We start from the raw sequence: 26,348 nt of genomic DNA on the forward strand, positions 1-26,348 counted from the left end.
AAACTTTTTTACGTTTTAGCAAAAATTTAGTTTGCTGTTTTATTGTAAAATCGACCTTGAGGTCGCAAAAAAAATTACAAGAAAAAAGGGAACAAAATAATTGTTTTTGTTAATACTATAGCCGCCGAGACGAAAGTGAGCTTTATCTGAAAAATTGATTTTCAATGAAAATTTCATCTTCAACCAACTTTTTAATATTTGCTTTAATACTTCTCACACAATTTTGTAAATTTATTACCAAAAACTAGATTTAACGCGTGTTAATTTAACTGAGTCAAAAGATTTATACCACATATTTCAAATGGTAGACGCGCTCCACCGCACTTCGTTGTTGAAGAAGTTTGCTGAAGAAAACAATAACGAGAAAAACTCGTTTCAAGTCGCATCAATCACGTGCGTTTATGACATTGGCATCTGCTGCCAACCACAGAGACCGCTGTAGTTACATGGGTTGGTGCATGACGATAGAAAAAGTTGTTTCTAATAGCGGTCCCTTCCAGGCAGGCAAACCTCCGGGTAAATTTCTGCCATAACAAACTTTTCATTATGTATGTATACAAGGTGGCAAATGGCGTCATATGTCAATTATTTGAGGCACTTGTGAACTAGACAGCTGCAGTATACAAAAACAGACAAGCAATGGAGCACGTAAAGGTCAAACTACAGATTTTGATTACTCAAAATCATTAAAAAAAGGGGATGATTAGGTAGATAGGTATAGTGGTTGTCAGTTGACACACCTAGGCCTGCTGTAGGCCCATGGTGATACCACCAGGGTTGTCCCCTCTTCTCACTCTACATTCGCTACTTCTGCCACTTTATTCAAGGAACTTTTTCCTAAATTATTCAACCTTCTTCTATCCAGAGCCATGCACCGGCATAGAAAGTGTTCTATAGTCTCTTTTTCTTCAATGTCGTTATAGCTTCTGCAATAGTTGTTATAGGGTGATCCCAATATACTGGAATGCCAGCCAATCATACAGTGCCCTGTTAGGGTCCCGAGAAAATTTTTCATGTTCTTCCTGCTCAGTTTCAACAGTCGGCTTGTGCGGCCCATGGTCCGTTCTACTTGTTGCACAGGTCAGGGACTGAGTCCATAGCCCGTTCGCAGCTCTGATAGTGTGTTTGTCTATAAGCATCTTACAAGTTGCTACAGATATATGTAGGTATGTTCGCTTTGTCTGATTGGATCGGTAATGTGGTACCCAATCTCGTTAGTTCATCTGTTTTGCAGCTGTCTGCTATGTCGCTGTGAGCCGGCACCCAGAGCAGGTTTATTGTAAAGTACTCTGATAGTTCTGTCAAAACGTCGATACATTCTTTCACCGTTTCCGAATTAATATTGTATTAGGTGAAGTGGATAATTAATTTTGTATATATTTCTGTTGTCAACATCCAGTTCACGGCGTTGCAAATTTCTCTCAGTAACCGTTCTTTTTCCTCAATTTTGATTTGATGTCCATTTCTATGATTCAAGGCGGGTTATATAGACTGCATTAGTTTTTCGTTCGTCAGCGACAACAATTAATTACTCAACTTATGAGTTTAGGCAAGTGGATTTATAGAGTTTGTTTTTTCATTCATTTGGCATACTCACCCAAAAACAAAAACACCATGCAACATTAGTAACTTAACACGAACAAGCGGCAATAATTACGGAAGAAAATATTTCTGCCATCAACTTTGGCGAAGAAATCACTAGTCCGGAGAACCCGATTTTTTTAGGAAGAATTGAAGTTTTAACATTTTGCGCAAAATTGCAGATATTTTATTAAAAATATTATGCTTAAATTGATTTCAAATATAATTTTTGTACTCATATTTGCATGGTAGAATTCAGCAAGAAATTAGTGCGTAGCGCATTTCAACCCCCTAACTCCTGCTTAATTTAGTATTTTTGACACTTTTGCAAAATAGTTTTAAAAAGCCTCTTAGAGGGTTAAATAGCTCCAAAGAAATTTTAAGCACATAATTTTACTTGCAGCCATCAAAGACAAAAAATGTGTACGGGTGAGGCTGAGTGTGCAAGAAAGCTTTGTCCAAGCCAATGTTTAATGTGTGGTGTAGATGCATTGCAAACACATATTTCTATGGTCATTAGAGCAAGTTGATATGTTGCAATTTTTTGGCTTACTGTATTGCTGAGATTTATACAGAAACGAATTAAAAGTAATTTTTCCAACCACAGCGGTCCGGTGCGAGTTTAGTTCCATTTGTGTTAATTTGTACTTTTTCTTTGCTATGCTTCCATAGTACAGCGATTTTGGCAACTTCTCTTTACAAATGTTCAAATCTTTTTACATATATACCATCATGACTTCATGAATAACTTCCACCTTGTAGCTTTCTTACAAAATAAAGAACAAAAAGTTAACTGCTTTTGAGACTTTTAAAGTCTATGTGCTTGTGATTTAGTAAAGCGCTCGCCGAGGGAGTCACCAAATTGAACGTCAAATTCAACCTTGTAGCGGACAAAGTCTACGACTGCCTAAATACATACATAAGTAATGAGCTCAGCTGCAGGTAGACGGCGCTAAAAGGCAATGCTTTGCTACGCTTGACTGGTTGAAAATGTTTCTTTTTGTGGTATTTTTATTTCTTTTTTAAACGTATTTGGAAAGACTTTTTACAACTTACCCTAAATATGACTTAAGAGATACGGAGGTGCAGAGATGCCCAATGGCAATGACCTCAGCGTTTAATGATGCGTTAAAGCCCTGCAAATTTTTGGATGTTCAAATGAAATGGGATTTATTTTACACTTAGTTGGCATGGCACGGTTTCAACTATCATCCAATCTTCAAAAAGTCACATATAATAACCTGCAACCTGAGTGCAATTTCACCCATTCAGTACTCAATTCCAAAATATTTTATTGACTTTTTGACGTGATAACGTCTTATAATTCGATTTAACAGGCTGCACGCACGAAAAAATGTGTCGTTACCTTGCTCATTACTGTTCATATGTAGTTACCTTGCTCATTGCCGTTACCTTGCTCATTACTGTTCATATGTAGTTACCTTGCTCATATGTAGTTACCTTGCTCATATGTAGTTACCTTGCTCATATTAGTGTTACCTTGCTCATATGTAGTTACCTTGCTCATATGTAGTTACCTTGCTCATATGTAGTTACCTTGCTCATATGTAGTTACCTTGCTCATATGTAGTTACCTTGCTCATATTAGTGTTACCTTGCTCATATGTAGTTACCTTGCTCATTGCATTGAATGAACTGCAAGCGAAAGAGCGGAAGGAACGACAAAGCAAACAAAGCAAACGAACGGCAACGTTCGACATCTTGCTCTCCCCTACTTAAGTGAGCGTATATATGTATGTATGTATATGCGCATATGTACATATATAAATTCACGTATTTGTATTGGCATATGCCTTCTTATTGATTATTATTATTTTGATTTACTTGAAGAATTTCAAATAAAACCAAGTTTGTTAATAATACCTGCTGTTTTAATGTTATTATTATTATTTTTTTATTATATCTGAAGGAAAAAATGTATGGTAATATTTACCATATCTATACTAATATTATAAAGAGGAAAACTTTGTTTGTTTGGTTGTAATGAATAGGCTCAAAAACTACTGGACCGATTTTAAAAATTCTTTCACCATTCGAAAGCTACATCACGAGTAACATGGATTATATTTTATTTTGGAAATAGGGCTCGAGATATAGGTCAAAACGTGGACCCGGGTAACCTTCGGATGTGTATGTACAATATGGGTATCAAATGAAAGCTGTTGATAAGTGCTTTAATACGGGGTAATTTTCATACCTATTGATGACTAGGGTCTGGAAATATATGCCAAAACGTGGACCCGCCGTGCCTTTGCACCGAATTAAACCAAACTTACACACATTGTTAAGTAGGTATTGAAGATGATTTCCGTATAGTTTGAATACCTATTGGTAGATAGGGTCTCGAGATATAGGTCAAAACGTTGACCCGGGTAACCTTCGGATGTGTATGTACAATATGGGTATCAAATGGAAGCTGTTGGTGAATGCTTTAGTTCAGAGTATTTCCATCTGCTCCGTGACTGGGGTCTCGAGATATAGGTCAAAACGTGGACCCGGGTAACCTTTGGTTGTGTATGTACAATATGGTTGATAAGTGCTTTAATACGGGGTAATTTGTTTTGTTATGTTATGTTATGTTATGTTATGTTATGTTATGTTATGTTATGTTATGTTATGTTATGTTATGTTATGTTATGTTATGTTATGTTATGTTATGTTATGTTATGTTATGTTATGTTATGTTATGTTATGTTATGTTATGTTATGTTATGTTATGTTATGTTATGTTATGTTATGTTATGTTATGTTATGTTATGTTATGTTATGTTATGTTATGTTATGTCATGTTATGTTATGTTATGTTATGTTATGTTATGTTATGTTATGTTATGTTATGTTATGTTATGTTATGTTATGTTATGTTATGTTATGTTATGTTATGTTATGTTATGTTATGTTATGTTATGGTATGGTATGTTATGTTATGTTATGTTATGTTATGTTATGTTATGTTATGTTATGTTATGTTATGTTATGTTATGTTATGTTATGTTATGTTATGTTATGTTATGTTATGTTATGTTATGTTATGTTATGTTATGTTATGTTATGTTATGTTATGTTATGTTATGTTATGTTATGTTATGTTATGTTAAAGTATATGTTATGTTAATGTTAACTCATTCTCTATATCCATACAAAATATGTATCAAACAAATAAAATTAAAATTTTCTTTTGAAAAATGCAACCATTCAATCAGTATTTTCTTATGACGTTATCACGTTAAACTATCGTCAGTAAACCGACTTTGCAGACAACCTCTTTTTTTAACAATTTTTTGTCAGTTAAAAATTTTACAAGTTCACAATATTAGTTATTTAAATATATTGGGCGTTTTTCTTAGCTATATAAGAACTGTTGATAGGTTTGACAGCTGCGAATGGTCACCGTTTGCGTCACATTTTTCCTGATTGCGCTCAATTACATTTATTATTCAAAGGCAAACCTCCGAGTGTATTTCTGCCATGAAAAAGCTTCCCATGAAAACTATCTGCCATTTGGAGTTGACTTAAAACTGTAGGCCCCTCCATTTGTGGAAAAAATATTGAGACGCGCACCAAAAAGAGGAGGAGGAGCTCGGCGAAAAACCCATAAAGGGTTTGAAGGGTGAATTGTAATCTTGCATATAAACTTTTTGCAAGAATTGCATATTACTCAATGCTTTAAGATCTTTTTCAGGTAAAACTCGCACCGAGCTTCACATAACAGCAATCGTTTTTTTATTATAATTAATAAATTTGAAATACTCAGATTCCCTGTGCAGGAAAATATGCTCGCATACAGTAGTAACATCTGGCGAACATCCATATGCAACGCCTGATGTTGTTACTTAAATCAGGCAAGCAACCGGACCAACCATCCGCATACAGTCCCCAGTTTGTATATTAGATACAGTAAGGAAATTTTTTGATCGTATCATATGTGATCGCCTGCAGGAGAACTTAGAAAGCCCCAGCGGACTCTCTGATAAACAGTTTGGTCTCCGATGAGCAAGGTCAACCGTAGATGCTATCGGAATAGTCACAGACATAGCTTGGGAAGCTATCAGCGGGAGAAGCACCTCCACGAAATTCTGCGCAGTCATCACATTGGATGTAAAAAATGCTTTGAATTCGGCCAAATGTTCTAACATACTGCTAGCCCTAAAACTTTTAAAAGTGCCATGTTATCTCTCGCGCATCATCAGAAGCTGTTTCAGCAACCGTATCCTTCAATACGATACTGAAAGTGGCCTAGAAATGTATGAAGTTACTGGTGTGGTCCTTCAGGGATCGGTCGGGGAGCCAACACTTTGGAACGTTATGCACGACGGGGTCTTAAAATTGAAACTTCCCGTAAGGTAGAGATCGTAGGATATGCTGATGATATTGCACTGGTAGCTGTAGACAAGCGGCTAGATCAGCTGGAAGCAAAATGTAACGATGCAGCAGCGAGAGTACAGCGATGGCTCGGTAATGCAGGCTTGGAGCTGGCAGCCCAGAAAACAGAGGCTGTGCTTATAAGGGCGGCGAAGCAAAAGAGGATTATGAGGATCACGGTTGGCGGACATGAAATATTCTCACAGGAGGCGATTAAGTATCTCGGAGTCATGCCCAATAGGAGGCTAAACTTCAAGCATCATTTAGCAGTAGTTAATTCTAAAGCAGCGGCTGTCAATAGCGCGTTCGTAAGAATTCTGCCTAACATAGGTGGCCCGCAAGGAGAGAGGAGACATCTCATATCGACTGTGATGGACTCTATCGTATTATATGCAGCGTCGATATATGCTTTGGTTAAATATAGCCACGCACAGACGCAGCGCACTACGTACTGCATGCGCTTATAGAACGGTATCAGACGACGCAATATGCGTTGCTGCTAGAAAGATACCAGTGGATATTCAAGCGATGGAGTTGTATTGCCTATATGGAGGTAAAGGAGTAAAACCGACGGAAGCAGAAAAGGCGGTAGATATAACGCGATCGATGGTCGAATGTCAAAGATGTTGGGATGAGTCAAACAAAGGCCGGTGGACTTACAAACTCTTACCAAATCTTGAAGGATGGATGAATAGGAAACATGGCGATATTGACTACTACCTAACACAGATACTCACCGGAAACGGCTACTTCTTTGAATATCTACACTAGGCCGGGTCGATTTGTGGGGAGGCAAAAAAATCGCCCATTGCTCTGTTAAAATCATATTCTAGGGATCAAAATAAGAAACTTTGCCGAAAGAACCATACCTCTAAAACGAATTCTGATGCCCTCCAATTTGGGTCGAACTTTTAGTGTCTTTTGTGGGGAGCCAAAAAATCGCCCATTGCTCTGTGAAAATCATATTATAGGGATCAAAATAAGAAACTTTGCCCAAGGAACCATACCTCTAAAACGAATTCTGATGTCCCCCATTTGGGTCGAACTTTTTAGTTTCTTTTCTCATGTAAAGGGCAAAAATTGTGATATTTTTAAATGATTGTATGGGGAACCCCCCAGGGGAGTTCCAGGGGGTGTGCCACTGGCATGGGTGGATCGGCCGTCTAAAGTTAGTGGGGGTCGGTCATACATTTGGACTCGATTGGCGCACTCTAAATGGGTCAAAGTGGGATTTTTCGTTCGACCCAAATTGGGGGACATCAGAATTCGTTTTAGAGGTATAGTTCCTTCGCCTTCGGCAAAGTCTCTTATTTTGATCCCTAGAATACGATTTTCACAGAGCAATGAGCGATTTTTAAATCGACTCGCCCTAATCTACACCGTTTCCAGCTGGCCGACGGCCCTTTTTGCCCGAGTTGCTCGAATGCAGTCGATAGCGCAGAACATGTGGCCTTTCACTGCAAACGTTTCAGTAAAGAATGGGTAATGCTGGCGAAGGCATTTGAACACCCGCCCTCCCACTTAAGATTTGTCCGGAATATGTGTTCGACCATCATTAAATGGAACGCCGCAAAAACGTTCGCGGCTACAGTTGTGACGAGGCTCAACCGCATTGACTGGGTGAGGAAAGCCCAGAAATGACAGCAGCAGTTGAAACAGAAAGATAGATTAAGTATTCAATACTATTAAAATCTTTAATTAATTAGGTAGCAAGACCAGCTAGATTATTTTTTACGTAATGTACATAATCCAGCTAAGTCATCATTCGACAGTTTTGAGGAAAAAGGATGAAAAAAAGAAACAAAACAACTTTATAAATAATACAGTTTATATGTAGTCTAGGTTGACAGAGGAGATGACTGTTTTAGCCAAATCGACGACAGGTACAGACGCCTGAGTCAAACACTCACAATAGCACCAAACTGTTCCCGCCTGAAAAGGCAGTGGAGGGAGTGAATACCATCGATGGCGTAAAGTCTCCATACGCCTACAGGAGCAGAACCTGGACGCAGGAACCTGTTGTGTCTATTGGCATAAGCGCGGCTCCACCTTGAAGTTATGTTAACGCGATCCCAGGGTGGAAACCAGCCGAGGAGGAGGCATTTTATAGTGTTAATGGGAGTTTATCCCACATACCATTCCTGATTTAAAAAAAAATACTCTGTAAGTATGCTCAGTGCACTGACTGCTGTGCAGCTTTGTTCACTGCATCCCACTAGTCCCTGACGGCAACAAATATACACTTAGATACATAGATACATAGATGACACATAGATACACTGTGAGAAGCAAAAATAAAATTATTTTTGATAATATTACTTATTTTTATCACACAGCATAATATTGTGTGTTAGAATTAAATACGGAGTCCCAATTTATTAGAAAACTTGAATCTTGCTTAGCTACATTAAATAAGTTTCAAACTATTATTCTTACTATCCTTTGTAGCTTGCAAAGACAAAAAAAACAAGCTTTAGGAAATGTAGTAAAATGGAAACTTGCCAATTGCAACAGCTGTGATGAAAACTATACCTAATGCAATTTGCTAATTTTTCAGCATTCATTGCAACTTTTTGCAACCGCAAAAACAAAAAAAACAAGCAGACAAATTCTTAGCGAGTTCTCCTTTAAACGCGTGTAAACTATTTGGTGGTGCACTTGTTTTGTAGAGTAGTAAAAAGCATTGTAAAAATGCCGACTAAAAATTGGGTTGCTCTGGTTAATTTTATCTTTTTATTTACTTCGCCGCAACTGCAAACTTTTTTGCTCTGAAGTAACTTTTTTTGCTACTATTGGTGTTGTTGCCCTTTTATTACCATTTCATTTGTGAGTAGTTGCGGGAAAAAGTTTCCAAAAGTTGTTCAAGGAAATTTTCAGTGTGACTGTTGAATGTGTGTGTTTATGTAGATCTGAATGCAATTGGTTGGGAATAGTAGTCAGGCAAGAAAGTGATTTGGGCAAGAAGGCTTAAAAGTGTAAAAAACTAGACATGAAAGAGAGGTATGAAGTGGCATTTAGAACTTGTTGCATTTCGTGGTGCTGCTGAACATAGCTTTTAGAGGGAGTAAAGAACAGCAAAATATTTCCTGAGTACAATTACCGCAGATTGTTTTGGGAGCATTTTTCTTTTATTTTTCGTTTAAGTCTCGGAAGTGGGACGCAGAAAATATGTTCAACACTATTTCGCTGGATGTTACTATTGTAGGCGAGCATACTTTTATGCACAGGATGTTTCTGAGGAGTTAAAAGAAATAACAGAATGCGCAGTTATGTTATTTTACGTTATATTGTGTTATGCTATGTTTCGTTATGTTCTGTTATGCTAAATTATGTTTTGTAATGCTATGTTTCGTTATTGTTTTGTGATTTGTGATTTAATGTTTTATTAAGTTATGGTATGCTATGTTATATTACGCCATATTATGTGGTGTTATGTTATTTCAGTTAATTTCGTTTTTTTTTTTTAGGCGAAATTCCATACTAAACAGTGGGTTATATAAATTAAACTAAGAATAAGTGATTTTATTTAAATAGCCACCGTTTCGGTGAAAATTTAATATTAGTTTTCTTTTGATATTTTATTGAAGCCTGTAAGAGTTAACAAAATAGTTGCAAGAGCGAAATAGTTTGCTTTTATTGCATGCGGACAAAAATAAGGTTTAAACGCAAGACTCTATTGGGAACATTAAAGCATATCTGTGGGGGCATTCAATATAATCACGGATGAAATCAAATGAGATGTTACGCTAAGATATGTTTGTTATGCTATGTTATACTATATTCTGTTTTTATTATGAAATGTTTTGTTATGTTAAATCATGTACAATTATGTTATATGATGCGCAACTAAGTTCCCGCTGCTTTTCAATAGATGCCGCCAGCAGTGTGTGCTAGTCGATTCTAACATAACCTAAACATCATAAACCAAGCTTAGACATATGGTAAAGAAACTGCTTCGTCACATTAGAGATTTTGTTTTGGTTTCATGTACTTTTGGTTTTGTGAAAATATCTGATTTTGTACCAAATAATCGTCATTTGCGGGAAGTGTTGATTTTCCTCTTTCATCAAAAAAAAAAAAAAATCGGCGTCTGAAGCGCATCGAGAGCTACAAAAAGTTTATGGAGATGCTGCTTTAAGTGAAACAACGTGCCGAGATTGGTTCCGTTGCTTCAAAGACGGTGACTTTAATGTTGACGGCCGTCCGCGTGAAGAAAGGCCAAAACCCTTTGAAGACGCTGAATTGGAGGCTCTGCTCAATAAAGATCCGTGCCAAACACAAGACGAGCTTGCGTAAGTAATAGGAGTTACCCGCCAATCCATTTCGAAGCGATTGCATGCTTTGGGAATGATTCAGAGACAAGGGATTGAGTTCCTTATAAGTTATAACCAAGGGATGTTGAACATCGTTTTTTCGCCTGTGAACAACTGCTCCAGCGGCAAAAAGGGAAGGGTTTACAGCAATCCAAAGAAAAGAAAGTCATGAGGACTTCCCGGCCATGCTTCTACATCGTCGCCTCGACCGAATATCCAAGCTGCGAAGGTTATGCTATGTATTTGGTGGTACCAAGTTGGTTTTATTTATTATGATCTTTTAAAATCAAGCGAAACCATCACTGGGAATCAGTATCGACTTCAATTGATGCGATTGAGCCGAGCACTGGGCGAGAAGCGGCCGCAATACGCGGAGAGGCATGAAAAAGTGATTCTACGGCATGATAACGCTCGGCCTCACGTTGCCAAACCCGTTAAAACCTACCTGGAAACACTAAAATGGGAAACCCTATCCCACCCGCCATATTCTCCAGATATTTCGCCGTCCGATTATCACCTGGGCCAATCAATGGCACATGGTCTAGCTGACCAGCAGTTCGATTTATATGAAGATATCAGAAAATGGCTTGATCCGTGGACAGCCTCAAAATATAAACAGTTTTATCGTGTCGGTATACGAGATCTACCAGAAAGTTGGGAAAAAGTAATAGCCAGCGATGGGCTATACTTTCAATGATTCACTTGTAACCTTGTTTTCAGAATAAAGTTGTATTTTCATCAAAAAACAGCGATAACTTAGTTGCGCACTCAATATTATTTGACATTATGATATATGTTTGGAGTTCCAAACTATCCAATATCTGATCTCGAACGTGACCTCGCTCTTGATTCAGTTCCAGACACAAAAAGGAGATAGCCAATTCTCATAAAGAGAGACTGAATAAACACCATAAACAATGGCCAATTGGTCAAATGGTATCTTTGTTAATTGATAAAAACAAAAAAAAAACTCTTTATTTATTTCAATAGTATTTAAAAGAGTATCCCAATCTTTTATACAAACTCACTTAAATTGCCCGTTGGGTTTAAATATTTTGTAACGAGTCACAATGCAAAGTTAATAATGAACAAAAAACCGCAAACGCATAACGAATGTTAAGTTTTCATCTACAGCACTATACCTCACTTCGTGACTGATTTTCCTATTTGCTCTTTTAGTAAAAGAAGCAGTCTTCTTTTTCCCATTTCTTCTTCTTTTTAGTAGTCCATAATGTTACGTATACGCACCGGCACCCAGAGAAACAATTTAATTAACAACATCAACAGCCTATCAAAGACAATAAAATCCAGACAAAGAAATTAATTTCTGTGAACTGCCTGGGAATAAAAATACTACTCGAACATAAGCTCTGAAAAGAAGTTGAAATTGTTGGCTCACTTCGTTACATTTACTTTGACTTAGTTGCATTAACTTTTTGCTTTTGCTAGCTGTAATTCCTTGTTTCCAATTAAATGAACTAAAATAAAGGCTCAAACGTCAAACTGTTTGGGCTTTGCTCATTGAAGTGAAAGCTGAAAATTTAATTGAAGGTAAAATTGGCCAGCAGTGGCGTACATTATATGTAAGCACCATGGAAAAAAGCAAGAATGCAAGTTTTGAGGTGTACACTTTTTGCATACTTTTACATTTGAGATAATTCAAAAGTCATTACCTTTGGTAAATTTTCAGAACACGTTACTACTAACGAAATGAGAACAAATGTTATGAAGAAATTTAAGTTGTATGTGGCGCAGGGGCAGACATTTTTTTAAAAAACGTATTTCATGAATACGAAAATTTTAGATTGCTGGAAATTCAGCGCCTTTGAAATTCACAGTCACTATGAGATATATTTTGGCGTTCTAATATTAAAGAAGGAAATTGAATTCAATTTTAAAAATGATTCGTGATTTCAATTATATTTTGCATGATCTGATGCAGGCCATTATTTAAAGTAGCAGTCACATCTCAGTTCAAGTTTTAAAATTTTCTACGGATGTGTGTTTGTGTTTTGCTTAATTTAATTTAGTTATATTTTTATTTTTTTAAGCTCCCAAGCCAAACCCTTTAACGAATTTATTTAACACAAAACAAATAAACTCACAACAATTGAGGGCGAATAAGAAAATTTATACAAAAACACATCCTGCAAGTAATCAATGTCACACAAATAAGCGCTCTTAAGTCCCATAAAATGTATCTAAACAAATATCCTTCACCAATGAATAGCAAACATCAAAAACCTGCCGCATTGCGTATTCCCAACCCTTATCGTGGTGAAGCGCCTAAGAGCTGCCAACAAAATTTCGTTACCAATTTGTCCGGTCATCGAGCCTACTTAATCCAATTTAGTCATAAAAAGGGTGTTTGAAAAGCTTGCGACCCTTTTTTGTATATGTTTGTAATCCTTACGTCGCAGTAAAAGAATAACTAAATAGTAAATATTTTATACCTACGCATCAATCTTTGAACTTTGGGTGCATGTGGCGGCTACTTTCAAAACTTCATAGCCATCGCTTTATTGAACGGAAGGATGCAACACAAGCATGTAGCTGATAAGCATTTAAGATGTGTATATTTGCATGTGTATGCAGGTAGCTGTGTGATTTTGCTTTCTTGTTGCAAATTCTAATAAATGCCATTTGGAATCAATTGTCATTTTTAATGGCCATAATTGGAGATAAGTCAATACATTTTCACAAAAGTTTAGCAAAGTATTTTTAATAAATGAAAAATGTGTATTTACATGAAGGGTTTGAGTTAATCAATAAATATTTAAATAGTATTTATAACAGTGGTTTTGGGGTATTTTTCCTGAACGGTCTATACATTAGTTTAGGGAAAAAGAAATCCATTATTTGAACTTAAAACTGTTTTATGGGCGATCTTTAGCTTTCGGGCTAAGCTACCACTAGCATTCCGACCATCTTCTCATTTTCTTGTGTTTTTGGCATTTTTTTAAACATCAAAAATGCCTGAACGGAATTGCAGAAAGCATCAGTTGGCCTAATGTGGACCAAAGGAACAAAAGGTTGATCAGGTTCTATAAACTTTTGTGAATAATTCTTAACGTTCATTACTTTTATCATTTTGATCCTCTTTAACCCTCTTCTCACTTAGCTTGTGGTTCAGCTGCAATACATCTATCCCTTGCTATAAGCAGCACCAGCTCCTTGCCATTGTATGAGCTTTTTCATGCCTTGCAATTCTTAGGCTCGCTAGGAAAGATCTCTACTATCTTTTGACTACTACTGGCAAATGATGTGTCTCCTATCGCCTTCGGTCAAGGAATGTATTTTGGTAAAAAAATTCTTTCTCACACACAATATATGTAGATTAGCTTTGAAGAGAAATAGGAGTAAGAATAGCTCTGAATGGAACATGGCCTTTCAAAGTTTTTGCACTAAGACTATCACATTGCTTTTATTCACTTTGTATCGCAGGCCGCCGTAGTCGAATGGGTTGGTGCGTGATACCATTCGGAATTCACAGATAGAACGTTGGTTCAAATCTCAGTGAAAAACCAAAATTAAGAAAATCATTTTTCTAACAGCGGTCACCCCTCGGCAGGCAATGGAAAACCTCCGAGTGTATTTCCGCCATGAAAAAGCTCCTCATAAAAATATCTACCTTGAAACTGTAGGTAACTCCATTTGTGGAACAACATCAAGACACACACCACAAATAGGAGGAGGAGCTCGGCCAAACACCCAAAAAATGGTGTACGCGCCAATTATACAGGGTTGGCCATATTAAACTGACCCATGTGATTATTAAAAAAATATGGAAAAAGAAACATTTTTTTGTGTTTCATTGTGAAAAACATTTAATTTAGTTCAAGGAGATTCGTTTACATCACTTTTTGAATATGATATCGCGCAAGTGGTCGCCCTTAGCACGTATTTGGATATGTACAGGGTTGGCCATCTTAAACTGACCCATGTGATTATTAAAAAAATATGGAAAAAGAAACATTTTTTTGTGTTTCATTGTGAAAAACATTTAATTTAGTTCAAGGAGATTCGTTTACATCACTTTTTGAATATCATATCGCGCAAGTGGTCGCCCTTAGCTCGTATAGCGTAATGTGCCCGTTTTTCGGCGTTTTCCATAGTTTTGGCCAGCGTCTCGGCCGATATGGCGGCTATTTCCATTATTAGCATTTGTCCTTAACGGCTCCCCACAAAAAATAGTCCAACGGGCTTATATCACAGCTCCGAAGCGGCCAATTGATATCGAAATTTCGCCTGAGTATTCGGTTTTCAAAAACGGTAGCCAAAAGTTCGAGTGTAACTTTGGCAGTGTGACAAGTTGCACCGTCCTGTTGAAACCAAATGTCGTCCATGTCATCCTCTTCAATTTTTGGAAACAACTCGTTGAGCATGTCACGGTAACGCTCGCCATTTACTGTAACCGCGCCTCCTCGCTCATTTTCGAAAAAAAATGGCCCGATGATGCCGCCAGACCAAAAACCGCACCAAACAGTGACTCGTTGTGAATGCATTTGCTTCTCTACAATAACGTGTGGATTTTCTGAGCCCCAAATCCGACAATTTTGCTTATTGACGTAGCCACCGATGTGAAAATCAGAAAAGAAGAAGAAGACTCACCACTTTGGAAATAGGTTCTCAATATTTCCCAATTTTGTTCAAGCGTATAGCGTCCCATTTCGTAAATGTCAAACCTTTAAGTAAATTATGAACACATTTGACATGTCATTTGTGTTACCATTCTCAAAAAAATAGGTGGTTCAAAAAGCAAACGCTATATGGCCCATCCTGTATATATATATATCGCATAACAAAGGACTATAACAGTGCTTCAAATTTAAAAATCATGCAAAAGTATAGATCTTTTATAAAATTCAACTTTATTTTCTTCTTTTGTTTGCTTTTTATCTCTCAAAGTGTCACTTTAAATGCCACACTGCCACTGCTACTCACGATGTTATTTCTTCCCCAGTTGAATGACCGCTGCTTTAAAAGATATGCAATACTGTTGAAATAAAAATTAAGTGGCAATACTGTTCCAACATTTTCCTACATTAAAGTGTTTCTAAATATATCTTATTTTCTACCGTTTAATGAGTTTAGGTATAAAAAAAAATGGTACAATTATAAAATTTTCAAATATAAATATTTCGTCTGACACACATTTTATAATTAATATATGTTAAGTTTCTTAAGTATTAACTTAAATATAAATAAATAGAAATAACTTTAAAAAATGTATTTTAAAAATTAGGCGGCAACCCTGTTCAAATACTTTACGAAGTATTTTTAGTACGTATGATGCCCATATTGCAATATTTTACTTAAATTGAAACAATTCAAATTTTTTCGCTGGACTTACATTTTGTAATTTCTATTTATGATGTTTAAAGTATTTATTAGTCAATAATATTGTTTAAGCAAAAGACAAAGACTTGATTACTCCGATGCTGTACAAGCACTAAATTTATTGAGCGTCTCATTTTTCAATAACTGTTCAAAGCTAACTGTTTAAAGCTAACTGTGCATAGATGAATTCGAAGAAATAATACCAATAATGCTATAAATTGAGGTGGTGCCAGACTGGACGAATTGATGAACATCTTAAGGTGGTGCCAGACTGGACGAATTCTGAACATCCTGCCCGGTTGAGGCGTTGGCCTCAAAATGCTCTGCGTCCAGAAGCCGGCACAATTTCTGTACCGCACGCGTCATCATACCGTTCGCCGTCTGAAGCGTGACATTACGTATTAGACCATTGCTGCCCGGATGAACCGCAGTTACGCGCCCTAAGCGCCAATATGTTGGTGGTAAGTTCTCATGTCTTACGATGACTATGTCTCCGATCTTTACGTCCCTTGATTTCGTCTGCCACTTGTTTCGAGTTTGAAGGGTAGATAAATATTCCTCGCTCCATCGTTGCCAAAATTGTTGATGTATCTGACGCAGCCAGAGCCAGTGCTTAATACGGTTCGACGGAATTGTTCTGATGTCAGCTTCAGGGACTGCAACCAGTGGAGCGCCAACCAGAAAGTCGGCAGGGGTCAAAGCTAACTTATCATTGGGATCATCGTTTATAGGTGTTAGCGGACGAGAATTTAGGCATGCTTCAATGCGTGTCGCCAAAGTCTGAAGTTGGCTATACCATAATGACTGCGCTCCAACGAGGCGCACCAAATGATATTTGGCAGATTTTACCGCAGCCTCCCAGAGACCACCTTGATGAGGAGCGCTGGGAGCGATAAAGTGCCAATGAGTACCGAGATTCGCCAAACTTTGTTGGTTGTTGTCGTTCTGCCAAGCAGCCAAGTCTTCTTTAAGCAAACGGTTAGCACCTGTGAACGTAGTACCGTTGTCACTATAGAGATCTCGACATGGACCTCGTCTACTTATAAATCGCGTAAATGCATCTAAGAATGCAGGTGAAGAAAGATCATCGACAACTTCAATATGCACGGCCTTGGTCGCCATGTAAACGAAAACAGCTAGATATGTTTTGATCGTTGTACGCGATCTTTTTGTGCCGATGCGCACTGTAAAAGGCCCGCAATAGTCGACGCCTGAAGATATAAATGGCCGTGCTGCAGTAATGCGATGCCTGGGTAAGGATGCCATCTGCTGAGATAACGTTACGCCTCGATGTCGTCGGCAAATAACACAAGTCTGCACGAAGCTTCGGACTGCTTGCCTTCCGTTCAATATCCAGTACCGTGCGCGAAGAGCTTGAAGAGTGATTTGCGCCCCACCATGAAGCGTGGTTTCATGTGCGTGTCGGATGAGTAAGTGTACCAAACTCCCATGCTTCGGTAAAATTATCGGAAAACGTCGATCTTCTGGAAGGTCAGCGTGACCAATACGACCTCTGACTCGCAATATGTCGTTACAATCTATGTAAGGATTCAATGACCTTAGTTTGCTGGAGCTGGATATTTCCGATCCCTTCCGAATCAGAGACATATCAGTCGCAAAGGTATATTGCTCGTTTCGGATTAGCACGTTAAGAGCATCGTCCATTTCTGTAGGATTGACGATCAGTCTTCGCAAATGTCGGCGAACTGGTAGCCACCGAAGTACGATTGCCACGGTACGAAGAAGCTTTTGCAATGAACTAAAGCGTTCGCTTAATGGAATTATTTGGCCGTCTAGACGTCGAGTTGTAAGAATGCTCGCGTGGGCCGTCGTTGCTACAAATGATGACACTCTCTGTTCACCACGTACAATGTCAAGCTCGTCATCTTTTAATTCGATCCCAAAGGAAATTGGTAGCTGTTTGTCCATAAGCCATTTTGGCCCTTGCCACCACAACTGATGTTCAACCAGCTCTGATGCTCGGATACCTCTACTGGCACAGTCTGCCGGATTTTGTGCAGACCGTACATAATGCCAACGATCTGGTGATGTCAGCTCTTGAATGTGACGAACACGATTGGAAATGTACGGCTTGAGAGTAGTTGGAGGTTTACGTAACCAACATAACACGATTCGCGAGTCGGACCATAAATGATAAGAAGTGTCCGTTAGACGTAAAGCAGTCCGCACACTGTCAAGTGTGGATGCGAGTAAATGTGCCGCACAAAGTTCTAGGCGAGGAATCGTTGCACCCTTGAGTGGCGCCACTTTGGTGCGAGCTGTTAGCAATGATACAGTTGACCGACCTTCACCGTCTGTTGTCCTAGTATAGAGGACAGCCGCATAGGCAAGTGGACTTGCATCACAAAACCCAAGTAGCATAGTAGTCTTACCCTCAGCCAAACCTAACCATCGTGGTACACGGATACGGTTTATCACGTCAAGTTCTCTGTGAAATAAGACCCACGTATTTTGAAGTGCATCTGGGAGTGGTGCATCCCATTCTAAGCCAGCAGACCACAACTTCTGAATAAATATCTTCCCGGCAATAACAATTGGAGCAAGCATGCCAGTAGGATCAAATAGTTTGGCGACCTCACTTAAAACCCGACGTTTTGTGAGGCATCCGATGTTCTGGTTTAGATTCGCTTTGAAAAAGATCTCATCTGTTGTTGGGTCCCAACTTAAACCAAGCACAGTTGCCGTCGATGGTTCACTTGCTAACTCTACGATTGAGGAATTGTTACTAATTAAACGCTTTACAACCTCACCACTATTAGAATTCCATTTTCGTAAACGGAACTGTCCGGCCGACAAAATCGCACTCACATTGACAGCGAGTTCGAAGGCTTTATCCTCAGTGTCACAACTGATGAGAAAATCATCTACATAAAATGATGACAGAATCGCATCGCGCGCAACAATCGACTGATGGCCATCTGCGACTACGTTGTAGTTATCATAACTGCATTGATTGAGTGCGCGAACTGCGTTGTACGGGCTACAAGCCATCCCATACGTCACTGTAGTTAAACGGTATACTGCTAGGTCAGTGTCTGGTGATTCTCTCCAAATAATGCGTTGGAAATCCCTATGTTCGGGAGTTATCAGAATTTGACGGAACATTTTCTCGATGTCTGCTGTTAATGCTACGCGAAAACACCGAAAACGAAAGATGATATTCACAAGTGGTTCTTGAATCGTGGCTCCCACCAACTGGACGTCGTTCAGTGAGAGGCCGCTCGTGGTCCGCGCTGAAGCATTGAACACAACGCGGAACTTTTCCAGAACCGCGTGGTGAGGGATGTAGTAGTTGACCCCCCCATCTCCAATGTGACTAACGGGTTCCATATGGCCGAGGTCCGCGTATTCGCGCATGAAGGCAATGTATTTTTTCTTGAGCTCACAATTCGCTGCTAGTCGTCGTTCAAGAAGGTGAAATTGTCGTAAAGCATGGGCGTATGAGTTGCCCAAAGCCGGTGCGTCAGGATGAAATGGTATATGAACCATGTAGCGCCCTTCCCTTGTGCGGGAGTGTGTGGTCAAAAAGATTTTCTCACATTCATCTTCGCCGTTACAATCTTGTGAAGGCACTTCCTCTAACTTCCAAAAGCTTCTTACGAGCTCCTCCAAACGTGCGTCCTCTTCGCCTTGCTGGGCGCTGAAGGAAAGAGTTGGCGGCGTTGCTGGCTGCGCTGCTGGCACTGGACCGAAGACAACCCAGCCGAAGCGGGTTCGCTGGGCGTGTGGCTCATTGAGGCCACCGAGTCTTATGTCCCCTTCGACTGCTTTTCCCCATACATCCGCACCAATAAGAATGTCGATATTGCTAGGAATGCCGAACTGCGTATCGGCCAATTCTAGACCATTCAAATGCTGCCACCGTGTCATGTCAATATGCACTGTTGGGATGACCTTAGTAATTGACTGCATGACAAGTGCAACGATTTCCAAACTGAAACTGGAATAGAGCGATTTTAACGTGAGTGTGACACGCCCACGTGTACGTGCGTAGGAGTAAGCTCCGATTCCTTCCACCGAAACTTCGCATTTGCTCCTATGAAGAGACAAAGAGTTAGTTAATTTATCTGTTATAAAACTGACCTGTGATCCGGGATCACAGAGCACCCGCGCCAGACGTCCATTGGTAGAGTTGCCGCATGCGTATACACGCGCAGTTGCCAATAACACTGTTGAACTCGCGTTGGCAAGGCAACCTACCACAGCAGGCTCTAGTCAGAGATTCGAATTTCTGGATGCAATAGCAGTGACGGCTCCATCCGGACACGTTGACACTGACTCTGATGGATTCTGAGATAACGATTCGCGGCAAAGTAATGAGTTGTGCTTACGACCACAGTGACGGCAATTCCCCGATGGGCATTGTCTTGCTGAATGACCTTGCTTTAGGCAGTTAAAACAAAGCTTTGTAGCCTTTGCAGCAGTAATTCTGTCTTCGTATTTCATCCCAAGAAAGCGTGCGCATTTCATAATGCGATGTGCACCTTGGCAGTATGTGCATTTACCCTCCTCTGCAGATACGACGTGTGATCTAACAGCTCTTGACGGACCACCAGCGCGTTGATGACTCTTGGACGTAAATTCAACCCCATTGGTCCATGTGACAACTGTTGTGCTGAGGCTATGAGCCCGCTGACCCAAAAACGTAAGCAGCTCATCGAGGCTCGGAATTTCGGTGGGTGAACAGCTCATGTTCCACTCGCGCTGTGTAGTTATCGGAAGTTTCGAAACTATTATCGGTACGACCACAGCATCCCATTCGGCCACTGGTAGACCCATGACATGTAAAGCTCGTAGTGATTCATGAACCGTGTCGACGATGAACAGTAACGCAGTTGGTGTGTCCTCAGTTGTCGGCTTGATATTGAGTAAGCGTGACACATGAGTCTCAGCCAGTTGCCTTCTATTGTCAAAACGTTCTTTAAGCGCCTTCCATAAATCAGCGTATCCCCCAGAATATACACTCCCGACGAGCGGTACAGCACTTGCGCTTACTGCCTGCCGCAACTTGCCTAACTTGTAGGCCTCAGGATAGTCTGTATTGTGGACAAGCAATTCAAAAACGTCCTTAAACGCCAGCCAATTCTGCATAGTTCCATCGAACGTTGGAATTGCAAGCGGTTCTAACTTAACCTCACATTCTCGCACAGGCATCACAGCAGACTGACTCGGTTTTGCACCCATGATTGCACGGTTCAAGTGGGTACATGCATTGTTGTAAATACCTTCAACCTCTTCCCATAACTTCTCGTGGGCCTCCAACTCGGCGTTTGCTGCATTGCCCACCAACAGGTCATGGTTGGTCACGAAACGTGCATAATGTGCTGACAATGATTTCAACTCTTGCTGAAGATGAAATTCATCAAATGCACCCTGCTGGAATCCACTCACCCGATCGTGTATGCGTTTAATGGCCTTTATTGCCGAAGCGCGCAAATTTAATTCTGCCATTAGCTGAACAATAATTTAATTAAACGGTTCTATTTCACAATTTAATTATTTGTCCTCACAGGAGGCACCAAAATGTTTAAGCAAAAGACAAAGACTTGATTACTCCGATGCTGTACAAGCACTAAATTTATTGAGCGTCTCATTTTTCAATAACTGTTCAAAGCTAACTGTTTAAAGCTAACTGTGCATAGATGAATTCGAAGAAATAATACCAATAATGCTATAAATTGAGGTGGTGCCAGACTGGACGAATTGATGAACATCTTAAGGTGGTGCCAGACTGGACGAATTCTGAACAAATATATTTTCCGTCATTATTTACAATGTCTTCCCAACGTTTAGGTAAATTTTTAATTCCTTGCTCAACAAATTTTTTGTCCTTGGAGCCAAAATATGCTTCGATATCCCTTTTTATAGCTTCTTTTGAGGAGTAGTTCTTGTTACTTATATGGGATTGAAGTCCACGGGAAAGGTGATAATCACAAGGTGCAATATCCAATAAATAGTTCCGTTATATTCCGCGAATAATTTTTTGTATGCAAAAATCGTACAAAATTGAAATTATGGGTAAAAAACGCACGAACTTATGGACTGACCTGATATTTAGATGGAAACCCGGTACAATCGAAATAATTGTAAAAGCATTTCGTTGGGTACCCATAATGTTTTGTTATTCACTTTTTAAATAAAAAATAATTTAAATATTAAGTGGTAACCCTGTGCCACTATTTTCTTGTTTTAAAATATTTTTTTGCGTATTGAAATATTTTAATTAACCATTTTAGTAGTAATTTTAAACTTTTTTTGTAGAAAAATATATAAAAAATTTTAACTTTGCTTTACATATTAAAATTTTAAAAATTCTATTAAAAAATGTTACGTGCTCCAACTCAATTAATTAGTTATTAGGTTTTAGGCCCGGAACAGTGAAAATAATTTTAAATACATTTCGTTGTATTTTCTGTGGATATAATTTTCAAATAATAGTAATTGTTAATTTCTACTAAGTTTTTAACTAAAAAAATTTTAATGTTTTGAATTTAAAATTATGTGGCAATTCTGCTTTTTTGTGTCGTTAAATACTTTCTGAGCATATTAAAATATTTTCTTAACGAATTTAGTTCGTTGCGAAAAAATTTAACGATTTCTGAGCTACCAAAATTCAATGGTCTATAGAATTGCTCACTCGAAATTTTGAGTAAAGTTGGAAGCATGGACTTATTTGTAAGAAAATGAACTCAATTTTCGTTGCAAGAGTTATTAAAATAAAATGAGAAACAAATAAGTGGTCAAAGCTTTTCAATAAGTCCCTGCACTACTCTTACTGCGTTAAAGTTATTCACGCTTATTATGAAAACGGGCGTTCAAATCAAAATGCATATCGCACTCTTCATCTTCAGTGAGGACGCACATTTTCACCTCAGTGGATTCGTCGATAAGCAGAATTTCCGCATTTGGGCGAAAGATAATCCAAGAGAGATTGCCGAAAAACCAATGTACCCACAAAGAGTGACTGTTTGGTGCGGTTTACATGCCGGCGGCGTAATTGGCCCATATTTTTTCGTTGACGAGAACGATCGCCACGTTACTGTGAATGGAAATCGATACCGCGACATAATAAACGATTATTTTTGGCCGCAATTGAATAGTATGGACTTAGACGACATGTGGTTTCAACAGGACGGGGCCACAAGCCACACAGCACACGCTACAATTGATTTGTTGAAGAGTAAGTTCGATGAGCGCATTATTTCCAGAAATGGACCGGTCGAATGGCCGCCGCGCTCGTGTGATTTGACGCCTCTAGACTATTTTCTTTGGGGTTATGTGAAGTCATTGGTCTACAGTAACAAGCCGGCGACGATTTGTGAGCTCAGAGCCAATATTGAACGCGAAATTGCTGGAATTTCGGCCGATTTATGCAAAAGAGTGGTCGAAAATTGGGTTCAACGATTGGACTTCGTAAAACGTGCACGCGGTGGTCATGCAAAAGAAATCGAAATTCATACTTAAATGTATATGATCAAACTCGATAATAAAAAAAAAATTAGTTAAAAAAGTCAAACCGTTTGTGTTTTATTCAAAAAAAAAGTTGAAGCGCTCTTACTGAAAAACGCTTTAGCTTGGGAGGAAAAAAACCCATTATTTTCTCGATAGATGGCTGTAGTGGTCGATATTTCCTAAAGTATTGCTCAAACAATTTAAAGTGTGCGCTCGTTTTTTAGGTGACAATTCACACTAAAAACATCGTTTGCTGTTTTGGTTTGTTCCATTCAGTTTTAAGTTACAGGGGTTTAACAATGGAAGCCAAAAAAGAGAAAATTCGGTACGTTTTACAGTTTTTCTTTGATTAGGGCGAAAATGCAAGTCAGGCCGCTGAAATTGTGAACGGTGTTTATGGTGCCACTGTAACAGATGCTACTGTAACAGCTGATGACGTGGAATTTTGGTTTCGTCGGTTCCGTTTAGCATTTTTGATATTAAAGAAAATGTCGATAAAATCACAGATATATTTGAAGTTGACCAGCATGTTAGTAGTTGTAGCATCGCCTTGGTGCTAAAGATCGACAGTTTTAAGCCTTTTGCGCAAAAATTTTACGTACAAATAATGTATTTCTTTTTCCACAAACTAATATATAAAGTTAAAGTAATGTTGAAAAAAAAAATTATTATTATTTACAAATGAAATTATTTCTTTTTAAATAAGTTCAAAGCAAAAGCAAGAAAATCTTCAAAAAATCTTTAAATGCCAATGAGGAATTAGCGATTGTATCACTAGATCAGCTGCAGCTAGCAGAAGTTTTACCGACTTTTCAGGTCCGTATCTGTATGAATGACTTTTTCGTGCTTAGTGATCCTTTTAATTGAAGGCACGTTAATATCTCGAACATAGCTGCGTTCTATACCATTTCAATTCATTGAAAACCTTGAAATCCTCCTAGACCGCGCTATGGCCTCTACGAGTAACATTTGAACCTGTTGAGATGTCAAATTGAAGTAGTACTCTAAAGGCATAATTCCAAAAACGCAACTGTTAGAGAAATTTCTTTAAAGTCCAGTGCGAGACTTTAGTCTCACACACAAAAAGAAACTCATTCGTAATTGAACGCTTCATTCGAATTCATAAAGTAAAGAAGCCGCCTTTAAAACATCTGTTTATGAATAATTTTTGTAATATTCGCATGTTCACACAAATGTGCAACAAACATGTATGCATGTATATATGTTTACACCATATTTGGTTTAGAGCGCCCTCTTCCAAGCAACACACCTAGACAACCTAGTAACCTCCAACAGCCGCCTGCAGCAATGCAATGGCATAGAATGTTGTGCAAATAAGTTTATGTGAAAGTTGCATGAGGGCATAAACATACACACATACTTTTTTGAGTACATATACATGTACATGAATGCATACATAGCATAAGTAAACACGTGCATCTATGGCGGCGAATTTATGTGCATGCAACACGCAGTAACTGGCTGGTGATGCATACTCCGCGTCGTTCGGTGTGAAACGCGCGCACATGAAAGTACAAAAATACCAAACGTAGACAGCATCGCTATAATTAGTTTAGTACAGCTCAGTGAACAGTAATGAATAGAAACAAAACAAACCTCAAAGAGGTCATACATAAGCAAACAGTGAGGTGAAAAGTGATAAAAACAGATACAAAAAGCAAAAAACAGAAAACCAAGAGCGAGTACAAAAAATGATGCCAATACATACAAAAAAGTTGTTTACAAACTCAAGTGGTTTTTTGTTTTGGATTTCGCCATTCAGGCATATGTGCGAATGCTTCAGCAATTCTATATATGTTGACTTGGCTTAAAGAGAAGAACTCGCTTTGAGATATGCAATAGTTGGCTGTGGACTCGCATGTCTGCTTAAGAGTGGATTCCCAGTACGAAAATCTACTCGAACTAAGCGAATATGCTAGTGAATTTAAAATAGTACTGGTTTTCGTCTCTGGTTTTGTATTTTATGAAGGCATGAAACAAAATCTGAACTAGTCCGAATGTACCAGAAAGAACTTTTACTCTCCTAAGGAAAGTATTTCCTTAAATAGAACTGTGTTAAAGACAACATAACGGCAAAATATGTGGATGGAATGGATAGATGGCAAGTTAATTTGTGAATCCAACATTGATGAAGCCAGATACTCAACCATTTCATGGATTTATATGTCAATGGGAATAGTAATCATACTTATATATATTTTACGGTGTATTAAAGTGGTGGTCGGCCGCCGTAGTCGAATGGGTTGGTGCGTGATACCATTCGGAATTCACAGAGAGTACGTTGGTTCGTATCTCGGTGAAACACCAAAATTAAGAAAAACATTTTTCTAAGAGAGAGATTCCGTTATCTCTCTTTAGTAATCAACTTCCCTACTTTTCAACACTCCTAACGAATTCAAAACTGGCGATCCGGGTGATGATTAAGAAGTGAGCGCAGTCAGGGAGAGCCATTCCATTAATCTGTACACAAATAGGACGGAACCAAATGCAAGGACTGGATGTTCAGAACACCGTTATATTTCACTGAACATTGCTTGAGTTGCATGCTATTGCCTGGCTGGACATTCCCCTCTGTAAATGTTGTCTAGATAGTAGTAGTTGCATAGCAACAATTTACTCTCGGTAGATGTACGGCAGGCTAATTACCTACCCTGTCAGAAAGCAAATATATTAACGAAACCAACGCAAGACTGAGTCTATGCTCCCGAGTGGAGTTAACAAGGAAAAAAAAAAAAATCAAAAAAGAGGCATGGTTTACAATATTGTTTTGTTACAAATAGTTTTTTATTTATTTTTTATGAAAATATAGTTTGATGTATTAAAAAAATTATATAAATAAAAGTATGAGTCTTTGCATAAAATTCACAAAAATTTAACAAATTTTACAAAATTCATCAAAATTTTCAATTCTTTAACCGGAATCTCCAGAATTATTACGCGTAAGCAATTCTATAGATCATTGAATTTCAGCTCAGTAAAGTGTAAGTTTTTAAGTCGTTCAAAAATTGTTTTGATTCTTTGTAATTTGTTTGCATGCGGTGTTAAGCATTTCCTTCCATATGAACTACTTTCGAATATGTATTTTATATAGAAGGAAATTACGGATGTTGCATAAAGATAAAATTACTTGATTATATGGAACACGATGATATGTGCAGATATAAATAAAACCTGAAGTTTAAGAGAGGAGTAAAGAGTCACAGAGCAAACTCAATACATTTGAGAGATGATAGCTAG

The 26,348-nt window shown here is 38.5% G+C and overlaps 2 protein-coding genes across 4 annotated transcripts in view; one reads left to right on the top strand and one right to left on the bottom strand.

Moving 5' to 3' along the window:
* Nucleotides 1–26,348, top strand: part of LOC129253100 (uncharacterized) — a 146,105-nt gene that overhangs the window by 86,054 nt on the left and 33,703 nt on the right. The gene's annotated exons all lie outside the window — the stretch shown is intronic.
* LOC129249857 (uncharacterized) lies at nucleotides 15,873–21,089 on the bottom strand. Its single transcript, XM_054889556.1, has 2 exons — nucleotides 19,918–21,089; nucleotides 15,873–19,674 (listed from the first exon to the last, which is right to left on the bottom strand). Exons 1-2 carry the CDS (start codon nucleotides 21,087–21,089, stop codon nucleotides 15,873–15,875), a joined length of 4,974 nt encoding a protein of 1,657 aa, XP_054745531.1.

The sequence above is a fragment of the Anastrepha obliqua genome, chromosome 1 (assembly GCF_027943255.1).
Source record: "Anastrepha obliqua isolate idAnaObli1 chromosome 1, idAnaObli1_1.0, whole genome shotgun sequence".
In the NCBI taxonomy this organism is placed as follows: domain Eukaryota; kingdom Metazoa; phylum Arthropoda; class Insecta; order Diptera; family Tephritidae; genus Anastrepha; species Anastrepha obliqua.